The sequence below is a fragment of the Nansenia antarctica genome, assembly GCF_963989245.1.
Source record: "Nansenia antarctica genome assembly, chromosome: 2".
Taxonomy (NCBI): domain Eukaryota; kingdom Metazoa; phylum Chordata; class Actinopteri; order Argentiniformes; family Microstomatidae; genus Nansenia; species Nansenia antarctica.
Window position 1 is genome coordinate 56,073,244 of NC_137675.1, and position 13,212 is coordinate 56,086,455.

A 13,212-nucleotide genomic window follows, 5' to 3' on the forward strand; every position below is an offset into this window, starting at 1 on the left:
ACCTGTTGATTTGTTGCGATAAGTGACGATAATGTTACATTAATGACCTGCGATTGCTCGCCAATTGGCCGATGGACCATCAAGATCTCGTTTCCATTGCACACACATCGAGATATGACCGCATAGATGAGTGACTAACCTTTGCAGCTTGCACACAAAACAATGCACAAGACAACAATCCCTTCCCTTGGTTTAACAGCAAAGTGAAAAACAATGTAGGATATACAACAACAATAGGTTGCTGCTTTAAAACCAGAACAACACTGACTCAGATATTAACTGTGAATCCATTATTTGTTTTTGTATATCTCTTCAAGTCATAATTTACAAAACAATATGCTGTATGCTGTAGTCGTGTGTAGTAACTTGTAATAAGGTGTTATTTCCATGCAAAAAGGTCATGCGATGAATTTTCTAGTTTGTTCAAATGTTTGTTAGTGGCTCACTGATGATATTCACATTGACAGAATGTGGCTTTAGATTGTAAATCGCTGTTGTCTTCCAGGTTGTGATTAGTGGTGGTGTCCAGCATGGCAGGGGGCATCACAGATACAGGGGAGCCCTACTCCCCATATGTGAGTATCAGAGTCAGTCAGCTTTTTCACAATCACAGTTTTTCCACAATCACATCATGTCAAGTGATTTTGAGTGCTGTATAAGTGAGTCTGTAGCTAAAAGACGCCTGACCGAGGTATACATTCTGCATAGTTCAATCACCTGAATGAACCCGAAGTCCACACCTATTTCATAAAACAAAGAAAATATTTTGTTATGTGGTCACTCACTTTTACATTGTGATTCAAGGAGCAGAGAATCCAACCCCTATAGCCTAGGCTACTATTTGATTTTCTGAGTGACTTTAAGCGATAGTGTGATGAAACACTAAAGGTTTATAGGGAGCGTGTTGGGTGGTTGGATATCCAGCTCACACACAAAAAAAGAAGAGGAACAGAGAATGCTTACACACACTCATATAGGCTACTTATATGGTCATACAAAGGAACTAAGCCCTAGATTCTGCATGCAATGGAAACGTATTTGTCTTGGTATGTCTACGACTGTAGGTATGTCAAACATTCCTGCAGTGGCTGTCGTCATCAAGGCTGTGTCGTCAGCATCAGTTTGTGTTGCTCAATTGTCACATGGTTTGACCTTGCAAAAAAAACAGAAAGTCGCTGTACGAAATGGACGTGGATATGGGCTGATTAACCTAGCCTCCTTCTCACTGGTCTTTGGCTGTTTTCTTATCTGTGTATCATATTATGATACACGACTTAACTCTGTGTTTTAGAGTTAAGTCGGTCAGGAACTGTGATAGCCCAATCTCAAGGGTTAGCCTAACTTGCCTTGTAAGTGTTGTAATAAGATAAACACATTTTGTCAACACATTCTCACTCAGAACTGGTCCTGTCAGCATTTTCTTTCCTTCACACCCAAGCTTAGCAGTTTTGTGTGGTGGTTTAAAGGTTGAAGTGTTTAGTCAAGAGACATTGGACCTACAATGACTACTCTAGGAGCTTTTCTGAACCCCTAAATAATAATAATAATAATAATAATAATACATTAGACTTATATAGCGCTTTTCTAGACACTCAAAGACACTTAAAGACAGTGACATGGCCAAGCAAGCCCCTAAGACATAGCACTAGCTCGTTATTTTTCTGACTCCCTGTTGTATATGTGCGTATTTACAGGTGGGTTTGGTGTACATGTTCAATCTGATCGTGGGCACAGGGGCACTGACGATGCCCAGGGCCTTTGCCACAGCCGGTTGGGTGGTCAGCCTGGCGCTCATATCTTTCCTGGGCTTTATGAGGTGAGTATGTATCCCCCGTTGCTTTCACAGCCTTACTGTCTTTCTGACTGTCTTACTGACTTATGTCGCCTCCCCTCGTCTGCCCGAGCCCTTACCGTGATAGCCTAGACAGACACACTGTAGAACAGGAGCGATTTAGTCCCTGTATTATCCATAGAGCACCTAGGTTCTCTCAGCCACTTTCAGCGCAGAGTTATGGCCCTCCCGATCAGATGGGATGCCATCGCTGAGGCGTGTGTCAGTAATGTAACGGTGACTGGTCGGAGCATGAAGAGTTGCAGATGGGTTGATCCAGTGTGGCAGCCAGCAGGATGGCGGTTTATGATGCAGCATGTGTATCATTAGCGTGATGTATGGAGAGGGGCTGGAGCAGATTGGACATGACAGATCGGCGGCCATGTTGTGACCTTGTTGATTGGATCCGAACGTGATTTAGAGACACCCGGTGTACAGTCACAGAGCCCGGTGCCATTAACAGTGTCATGTTTGTCCCATATGCCTGTGTCCTATTGATTTGTTCTTTATTGCTTTGTTGTATTTTTAGAGCGGGGGAGGTCTAGAGATGGAACACACTGTGCCTGTACAGCCAGGCTGTGTTCTGTTAACAGTCAGACAAGGTCACCGACTACTAAAACTGCCATCTCTACCGTATGTCCATCTTCTCTTCCCTAATTCCTGCCTCTGCCTCCTTCTCATCAGTTACATGACCACCACGTTTGTGATCGAGGCCATGGCTGCAGCCAACGCACAGCTACGCTGGAAGAGGAGGGAGCAGGAGGAGGTGAGTCGTAGGGGTGCAACGGTTCTCGGGTTTTATACTGAACCGTACGGTTCGCCATCCGCGGTTCAATACGCACTAGTGAATGTCGGGTTTTTTCGGTTTATGCTGCGTTCCATCGAAAGTCGGAGGTCGAGTTTGTCGGGAACGCAGTTGCTTCTTGTTCAAATGTTTGTTCGTGGCGAGCGGAGTTGAGGACACGGCAACAGTTTGAGGAAGCCTCGGATTGCTACGAATCTGCGTTGTGGGGTCATTCATTTCGGGTTTGGCATTGAATACAATGTCGAGGGAACGGAAACAGTGAACTGAGACGTTATTGTGAGACGTGTCGTATATGCGCATAATGCGTATGGGCTACCAGCTGTCAAGGCTAAGAGGCACTTTTACATTTGAAAGTGTTTATATATATATATATTTTTGTGTGTTTTTTGTTTATATATATATATATATATTTTTATATTATACAATATACCAGTCATATTCTGGAATGTGTCTGAATGTTAAAGTTCCATAACTATAAGCAAAATAAAGTAAAGTAACAGTTTGTAAATTAATAGTAGCATTTCTTTTCTCCTTATGCACAAAACACGTACTTACATTTTTACATTTTTGGCATTTAGCAGACGCCTTATTCCAAAGCGACTTACAATCAATATATTTGAATACTAAGCATGTGAATCATCAGTCCACCATTCGTGGCAGGAAGAGTAATCTAGCTCAGGCCCGGGGCCACTGATAGAAGGAGAAACCTTCTTCTACCACCTTCTTCTAAAAAAATTATAATATATTATTCTTCTTCTTCTTTTTTTTTTTTTTTTTTTAATACTGGAGGAACAGAGAAACAGTACAAGGGGGCGATAGAAGTTCTTAGGGACACAGTAGAGGGGAAAGTGGATGTCTTTAGGAGACGTAGTGCTGAGGGCAGAAGATGTCTCAGGAGGAGCAGTTAAGGTGTAACCTGAAGAGGTGGGTCTTCAGTCTACGACGGAAGATGGGTAGTGACTCTGCCGTTCTGACAGCCGTGGGGAGCTCATTCCACCAGCGGGGAGCCAGAGTTGTGAAGAGACGTGATCGGGCAGCACGACTGCTGTGCAGAGGTGGTGGGGCCAGTCGGCCAGCCGAGGTGGAGGAGTGGAGTGAGCGGGCTGGAGTTTGGGGGTTACCATTTCCTTCAGGTAGGCAGGGGCTGTCCCTTTAGCTGCCTGATATGCAAGCAGGGGCTGTCCCTTTAGCTGCCTGATATGCAAGCACCACGTACTGAAACCGTGACCCAAAAACCGAGGTTCATACCGAACCAGTCTTCCTCATCTATGACGTGGAGGTTCCGACACACAAGCAACATAAAACGAGATGTGCTGGAGCGCTTGGTGTCAACCATGTAATCGCTTGGTGTCAACCATGTTCAATACCGGCTGTCGACATATCCTTCATGTCATCTCTCCACTCTCTCTCTTTCACACCCATCCTTCCTGTCAGCCTCTACTGTCTCTATCCCAATAAAGCAGAAATACCTTAAAACATATTTAAAATAAAAAATAAAAAGAGATCAGTTCGCTACCCTAGTTTGAACCTCCCCCAAGTCTGTATGGGAAGATTTGCTTCCTGCCTGTACATGAAGTGCTCAAAGCACCCAAATGATAAAAGGAAAAAGTAGCACTCGCCGTCACCCACAAATGAGTGGTTAGTTTCCTCCACTGAGTCACTGGGGAGGCAACTGAGTCTTTTAATCTTGTTTACAATAGTGAGTTAGTGACTGCTAAGGGAGACGCCATCTCTAGGAAGGATTGACGGAGCTTGTGGGGTTTGTTTTCTTTTTTTCGCTGAAAAAAAAAAAACGGCAAGTCATTTAATGATGCCCAAGTGCTTAATGCCCAAGGTTTCCAGTTGAGGAGTTATGAGTTTGAGGACAAAGGCTTTGCTTTGACTGAGCCCCCCAAACCCCACGCTCCTGATTCATAGCTCACTTAGCCCTCCATCCAACATTTCCTCCCACATAATGGAAAGAAAGGATGGAGGGAGCGAGTGGAAAATGTTTAACATTGAACATTTTTTTACTTCTCTCTGCTTGAAAGAAGCACATTTGCGAAAATGAAGCCGTTCCTTTATAGTGATGGACTGGCCAATATATCCCATAAAGTCCCATAAAAGTATGTTTGTTTGAAATGGGGGGTGGTGGTGGGAGGGGGGCGGGGGTCTCTGCATCTGTCCTGAATGAATGTGATGGGACACAATAGAACAGAGCTGCACTTTTCTTTCAGGCAACGCCGTACAACGTCATCTGTCACTTTGTTAGATGCCGTTTGCTTCTGACACTGACGTTCTATCCCAGAGAAAGCCACCCGCTCCTCCACCCCTCTTCTCTCAGCAGCTCTTGTTAATTCAACTGATGACATCTTCAATGTCGACTGTAATTGGCCATTAACTGAAATTAATTAGTGGCGAATTGGGTAGATGAAGAGTTATGCGAGGGCATCCGAGAGGGGCTTGTATCTCTTATACGTGAACGAGAAGCTTTCTCATCCTCCCCAGCACATCCCAGCTGTTCCAGACAATTTCCAGATGCCGCTTTCCTCCACGTCAGATGTAGAGCAAATAAACATTGTGCTAATTGGGTGTAAACTGACTGTTGTTGGCACAGCGATTGTGGAGTGCGCCGCTCGAAGTGGTTCAGTCGATGAGTTAGAGTGAGGCTCCTGTTGGGTGGAGGAAGCCTGGTCCTCCGCCGCTCTGACGGTCGTCTTCCTTATCTTCAGGTGGAAGAAAGCGACTCCACCTCAGATTATTCCGACGACGACGTCATCCGGGGCCGCTTGGAGACAGAGTCGAGGCCTATCCTGTCCATCCGTGAGTATTGGGTTGCTTCACGGCTCCTATCACAGAGACAAGCACACTCTGATGATAGTGGCCATGCCTGGGAGGTCATGTGATGTCTGTGTAAATAGGTAGTCACTGGTCTCCCTCAATCTGTCCCACTTTTTACACATTCGTACAGTTATGTTACAGTTATATTGTGTGTTGTCTCGCCGGTGTGTTATTCAGCGTATTGAATAGACGTCCATTTTAATAAGGATGGCCTTTTTTTTGTTTTGCACCGTCACAGAGCGAACGGGAGACGGGAGGCATGTGGATCATTTTGACATTGTGGAGAGGGTTGAGATGGGCCAGATGGCTTCCATGTTCTTTAACAAAGGTAAGAGCCCACCCTCCACCTGCATGGTCACTGGCACTATATAATAATAATAATAATAATAATAATAATAATAATAATAATAATAATAATAATAATACATTAGACTTATATAGCGCTTTTCTAGACACTCAAAGTTGCTTTCCAAACTGAAAAGATTGAGTAGTAATAATAAAAAGGTAAATAGAAGAAAGTATAGGGGCCTAATTAAGGTAGTGCTGGGGACACATGGGGAGGGGAGGGGGAGAGGGTTAACTGGTGAAGGCGAGCTTGAAGAGGTGGGTTTTGAGGGCCCGTTTAAATGTTGGGAGGGTGTTGGCCTGTCTGATGGGGTTGGGGAGGGCGTTCCAGAGGGACGGGGCTGCGGCTGAAAAGGCCCTATCACCCCAGGTCCGGAGCTTGGTCCTGGTGCTCTTGCGGGTGGTTTGGTCGTCAGACCTGAGGCAACGGGAGAGGGTGTGGAGGGGGACGAGGTCGGCAAGGTAGGAGGGGGCCAGATTGTTGATGGCTTTGTAAGTGGTGAGTAGGATTTTGAATTGGATCCTGTATTTGACCGGGAGTCAGTGTAGGTTCAATAGAAGGTTATATACAGTATATAAGTCATTAGTGAAACTCAAGTACAATATCCCCGCCGGCGCTCTCGATTTGCTAGCTTTTCCGATAGCGTAGCTGGTTATCATTGTGTATTTGAGGAGACCGTCATGTGTGTGTGTGTGTGGTCCAAGACTCGGTCTGCAACAACATGACGTCTGCTTCACAGTCAAGGCATCATGTCCCCCTGGTGTTACGACAGTGGAGGAGTCTTGAAGGTTGTGACCATTTAGGGTCTGATTTGTCCACCTTTTTATGTCTGATTCTTCCATTCACAAAGTGAGGCAGTTAGCTCTTTAATGGAATGTAATTATATATGGTTAAATTGCCTTTGGTTGTAATTACCTATTTCAGACCCCGTCAAGGCTGTTTAATCTCCCCAGTGTGTGCGTGCGTGTGTGTGCTTTTGCGCGTGCGCGTGTGCATTTGTGCGTGCGTGTGTGTGTGTGCACGCGGGCAGGCTGCACCAGCCGTGAAGTGTTAGCCTGAGTGATGGGGAGCTAATGAAAGCGCTGCTACCTCGTGATGGCAAATTCTGAAAGCAGAATCATGTTCACCTTGAACCAGAAACAGAACAACCTTGCTGCTTTACATTTCTCACCCACTTCTGACACACCGTGTGCTGGACCCGCTCACTGGCCCTGCCCCTCCCCTCCCCTCCCCTCCCTTCCCTTCCCTTCCCTTCCCCTCCCCTCCCCTCCCTTCCCCTCCCCCTCCCCTCCCCTCCCCTCCCCTCCCCTCCCCTCCCCTACTCTGCCGACACATCGGCCTGGTTCTCAAGTAGTATTAACCAGGGAGGTGACTCAACAGTCTGCAGTGTACCTGGACCAATACCTCAACAGCATCGCTTTTGTCAGCTCAGGGAAGGAAAAAACTACAAGAAAAGGTCAAATCCCCCTTCTCTACTGGTCATGTGTCCTTCTCTACTGGTCATGTGTCCTTCTCTACTGGTCATGTGTCCTGTTCTCTTTTATTCAGCTCTGTACACTAGGTGGCACACTTGGCACACACACACACACTCACACACACACTCACACTCACACACTCTCACACTCACACACTCTCACACACACACACACACACACACACACACACACACACACACACACACACACACAAATACTCACTCACACGCGTCCATGCAGGCATGCACATGCTGTTTCAGCCGCAGTGTGTTCTGTTAGAAAAATACTGCGTGCTGCGCTCCTCTGTCTCCCGGCTCCATTGTCTTATTAAAGTTGAAGTGCTAAAATACTGTTTGGCGATGACCTTTCCCAGTGTGGAATAGACTGGGCCGTTGTCCTCGGCTGCAGGTGAGGCACGAGGACGTATCGATTGGTGCGGGAGATAAGAGTCCTCTACCCCCCCCACCCCCCCCCTCTCTCTCTGTGCTGTGGGATTGCTGCCCAGTGACTCTAATCAGAAATGAGTTAGATGGGCACAGGGCCCAGCGCGCAGGAGAGAGAGGAGAGAGAGGAGAGAGAGGAGAGAGAGGAGAGAGAGGAGTGTGAGACGCCGCAGCTCTTTTATCTATATCAGCGGCTCTGGTGTGATGGAAGTCCCGGTCAGAGCAACACAACAACGAGATCGTAGGTGATACGGATCAGCGTTTTGTATAATTAGCGCTCGGAGGTAATGAAAGGTTAGTCGTCGTACGACTCTGAATCGGCATTTGTATAATTAGCGCTCGGAGGTAATTAAAGGTTAAGTCGTATGACGCTGATCAATAAACCGAGGGTTAAGTGGATAGGTTAAGGTAACGCTGACAGTTATTACAATTAAATGTCCACCGGATATTAAAATATATATTTTCGAGGGGTCTTGGCGAGAGGAGCTCATCAATGATTAATGTGTTGTTGGAGTCAAGGACCTGGTTTGGGCCCTATGGGATGAGGGGGGGGCTCACAGACTCAATCAGCCTGCCACTTGACCCCTGACGGCCCCCCCCCTTAATGATGTGACTTTTTGGATCGCCAGGCGCCCGCTCCTCCATCAGGGATAGGCATTCCTCACCTGCCTCTCAGACGCAGGCACTAAAAACCACTACACACTGCAGCTGGGGTGTGTTCTCGGTTTTAAGATTCCCCTCAGACACTGTGGTGTGTGTGTGTGGGGGCGGGGGGGGGGGCGGCTGTCGTTTCTTTATTTGGCAGTTCTGCCCGTCTGTCGATCCGTGAAAACGTGTTAATTTTACACCTCACAATAAGTGGCTCGGTTTCAGAGCGTGCCACCTTGAGGGTGTTGAACTTTTTCGATGCGTCACTTTTTTTTTTTTCTTTTTTTCTTGCTTCTTCAAGCAATTAAAAAGGCGTCTCTCCCGGTGGTTCAAGAAGGTACTCTGAAAGGGCATTTGACTGCCTGCTGTGCTGAAATTGACGTAGCAACAGCACCACAGACAGAAGAGAAGACTGGGAATAAGGCCATCGGTGTTGGCCCTCGGGAACTGACAGGAATGTTGATGGGGGGGGGGCTGGTTAATCTGCTCCGTGACGCGGTGTTACTGTAACCTTCCCGCTGACGATTTGCAAGTTGATTAGACGTCGACTTTGGCTAAAGTCACAAAGGGAAAGAACACTAGATGTCTGTCCGTCCGTCTCTCCGTCTGTCCGTCCTGCCCAACACTCCCTCTCCTCTGTAGAGAAGATCAGATGTGATATTTGTGTACCTGAAGACGTTCACCTTCACACCTAACATGTGGCACTAGGGATGGGGAATCAAGAACCGGTTCCAGTTGAGAACCGGTAACAAATAGTTTGATCCATCGGAATCGTACGCCTCCAAGGTTATCAGCATAACGGCATGTTTATGCCGGCATGTTTTTCGGACATTTGCGTGTTGCAGAAAGTCATGTGTCATGGCGTCAAACTCTGCGGTGTTGTATCAGAGTGTAAAGGTTTATTTAGACATGGACAGTATTTAAGCGCTCAGGCTATGCCACAACGCCTGGTATCCGTTCACAAACTTTGTTTGAGAAGGCTGATAAAGTCACATGTTATCTATGTAAAATGTGACAAACAAAGTCAAACGAAATGCAACGTCGTAGATCCTAAATGGTAGACGACCGGCACGTCGCTGCCACTGAATAATAACGCGCCTATTGATACTTTGCGCTCCGTGCCAGATAGTGCTACCAACGTGTTAACGTTTCTTTGTCTCAAGTGAGGTCACGGAATCGTGCATAGCCTATATGTTATTCATATCTTGCAGTAAGTTCTATAGTATCTCACTTGAAGTTGTATGACATGTTCCATTGGTATATTATATGGTAATTATTATATTATGAAGTTACTCTTCCTATTAATCAGACAACTGAACATATATTTGCAAGTAAAATGCATAGTTTAATATCATCAGTATGTATAGCATAATGATACTGCTGGCTGCACTGTCTCTTTTCTAAATAGGACAGACAGCAGTGTTCACATGATCTTGTTTTAGCCACACCTTCTAAATTCTAAAGAAGAATTGTTTATTTTATGTGCCAGTTACATTTTATATTTGGTTCAAGCTTATTCCCTTTTGAAAAGGAGTATTGTAATGTATTCAAATGTTACTAGGCATACATGCCTATTTTTCTAAAGAAGAATTGTTTATTTTATCAGTCAGTTTTAGATTGGTTTTTCCAAGTTATATCCTTGAAAAGGAGCATTGTGATTCATTTGAACATGTTCAAATTCTACACTGTGTTCAGAGACTCAAGGGATAATAAAACAACTGCGTTGACCCTGAACCTATGTAAACCTACCTTTTGTCCACACAGAAAATGTATCAGGAATCCATAAGTATATTGATAAAGAATCGTATTGATAAGCAGAATCGATAATGGCATCGGTATCGATGACATCTTTTCAATTCCCATCTCAATTCCCTAGATATCTGTGTGAATGAAGACGTTCACCTTTTTAACATGCGGCGCCCTGCATCCTTGACTAACACGGGCCGTGGCGAGGAATACTAATTCCGACGCCTTTATTGCAGATCCCAGCCCTGGTGAGAGCCCGACATGGGCGCATTCATTTTTAATACTTGAATGACTTTTACTTAAATGTCATTCTTGTAGACTAAGAGCAAGGAATTACCATAAGCCTCACCTGAAATTGTTTCCCATGCAGGCTTTGTATGTGGCCATAAAGGACACTCTTTAATTTACGGGCACGGTGCTGTTACTGCTTGTCTGTGATTCCCTCATCACATGTGAGTTACATCATCACACTCAAGGAAAGTCATTTCCATGGCATCCAACAGCCACATTTGGCTTTCATAGTCTTAATCCTACTTGATGTCATTTTGTAATCACAGACTGTTATAGATAGTAGGGCTGTGACGGTCATGGAATTTCGGGAAGCAGTTGATCGTAATAATCGGAAATTCGTTATAACCGTTCAGTTTTATGTTATTTAAATAGGCTCTGCGGTCTGAGGTTGACCCTCCCCATCTGATGGGTGTCAGTGTTGAAGAGAGGCTAATCTCAATGTTTTTGCAACACAGATATTATGTTCCAACACCAAAAACATAATATCAGAGCGAGTACACAGTGATACTGAGAGAAATGTGTTTCTGAAGGCCACACAACATCGCAGCATGACTGACTGAGCAAGAATAGCCTTGTGGTGGACTACTCTTGCTATTACTGAATAACTTGAATAGCCGTACACATTTTTAGGATTTTATATGGAATGTAAATGTATTTATTTATTCAACAGTAAGCAGGAACATCTGGCATAAAATAAAGTGCACACATGATGAAAAAAACAAACAAGATGGTAAACATGTCGTCCCCCATGGCCAATCAATTTCTACATTCGTTAGGCTATAGGCCTACTGCATCCGGCTGCGCTCTTACAGTTTTTTCAGCAGACTTTTCAGCTGAATGTCAAATGACCGGAACATGTAGTGCCTATTTGATTCATTATCAGGCTCGCTTCTTACAGCTTTGCGTTTATTTCAAGGCAGTCGATCCACGGATTTGAGGTAGGCTGAAAAGTTAGCGGGTGTCGGCCTTCTGCCTTAGGCTACACTCCTACAGCTTCCTATATAACCAGACTGAAAGGTTACTGGAACCTGTAGTGCTTATTTGATTCATCAGTCTTGCTTTTCAATACACCTGCTCCTGTAGATAGTCTTGAATTACCACAATGCATATTTTTAGACTGACTTGCCCCCCCCCGTGTTACTCCAGAAGCCACTGGTCTGGCTGTGAGTAACATCATCACACTGAAACGTAGGGCTTTTGCATATTAGTTACTACATGAAACAACTGAATAACTGAATGAAAGAACTATGAAATATTACCTTTGAAGAAAAACATGCTATCTGTTAGCGTGCCACACAGTCATCCATGCAAGTGATTGACTGGGAATATCCCACAAAGTAGAGAGACACAAAGTTGTCGACGTTGTGAAAGTCACGGATTGATCGGGAATCAATGATGATAGGTTTGTTGGAGTTTGATCTTACTCCTGTAGAACCAAAGATGGTTCAGAGGCTCCCTACTTGCCACACGCCAGTGAACACAAACGAGTTAGACAGATTACTCATTAATTTAATTAATTAATTTTGCCATTTAGCAGACGCCTTTATCCAAAGCGACTTACAATTACGAATTACAGGGACATTCCCCCTGGAGTAACTGAGGGCTAAGTGCCTTACTCAAGGGCACACTAGTAGTGGTGTGGTTTCAGGCGGGATTTGAACTCACAACCTTCTGATCACAAGTCCAACTCACTATCCACTAGACCACCACTACCCCATACATTCATTAAGCGTTGTGGCCACGAACGAGAGCACCTCACTAGGTCAATGATGAATAACTAATGTCAGATTAGTCAGGAATCAATTATACAAATAACTAAGAGATCTTTACTCACATGCTATATGTCAAGAGTAACTCTCCTAATTATGAGATAAGATTCTAATTGCCGAAATCACAATGGTTCCCCACGCCGAACGGACACCTCAACCGTATTGTGTGTTGAGCACTGAGTCGTGCAAACACAAACTAATAGATCATCACCATATATCTAGCCGGGGTCTTAACCAGGTCAAAATCATCCAAGCGAAGTCCTAGCAGATTACCCTAGCCTACGGATTCAACCACTGCATTATCGGACAAATGAGAGAAACATATTCATGAACTGAGGAGATTTATCCAGACCAGCAATCCAGTTTACTTCAAGTTATACAATCAAAACTGTGAACACATCAAATATGTACGCAGTGCCCAAGGCAAAAAGTTCTAAGGAAGAAATCAATGGAGAATATGTTAGTTGTAGGCTGACAAGGCATGCATATCAACTTTAAACATTCAACCCTCTCTCTTGTCAGATTTAAGAGAAGGGATAAAGGACATAAGCTACTTATTGATACCGAACCACTGGGACAGGGATGTAACAATTAACTGAACATCATCCAAAATAGGTTATTAAACACGTATCACTTGGAGCAACTGAACTATCAAATCCATTGCTGTATTTACACTGGCACAGTGACGCGCTACCACGAGAGATAATAATAATAATAATAATTCATTGTATTTATATAGCGCTTTTCCGGGCTCAAAGACGCTGACAATATGGGAAAAACAGAAGACACAGAAACAACGTGCAACAGATAACATGAGCACATGGAACACAGATTTAACGAACAGACACAGGGAACAATTAACACAACAATGTCCAGGGGGGGAGGGGGGTGCCCGGGTTAGAGGAGATGGTTAGGGGTAGGGGAGGTTGTATGCGTGGGAGAACAGGTAGGTTTTGAGGTGGGATCTAAAAGTGGAGAGTGAGGGTGAGTCTCTGAGTGGTTGAGGGAGAGAGTTCCAGAGGCGGGGTGCAGCTCGTG

General features: G+C 44.9%; 1 protein-coding gene across 1 annotated transcript in view; it reads left to right on the top strand.

Moving 5' to 3' along the window:
- tmem104 (transmembrane protein 104) overlaps positions 1-13,212 on the top strand; it is a 63,266-nt gene that overhangs the window by 147 nt on the left and 49,907 nt on the right. The window contains exons 2-6 of the mRNA XM_080524513.1: positions 506-575; positions 1,695-1,816; positions 2,516-2,597; positions 5,348-5,438; positions 5,695-5,784. Of these exons, the coding sequence (XP_080380639.1) occupies positions 531-575; positions 1,695-1,816; positions 2,516-2,597; positions 5,348-5,438; positions 5,695-5,784 (430 nt within the window). The 5' untranslated portion in view covers positions 506-530. The remainder of the gene's footprint in view (positions 1-505; positions 576-1,694; positions 1,817-2,515; positions 2,598-5,347; positions 5,439-5,694; positions 5,785-13,212) is intronic.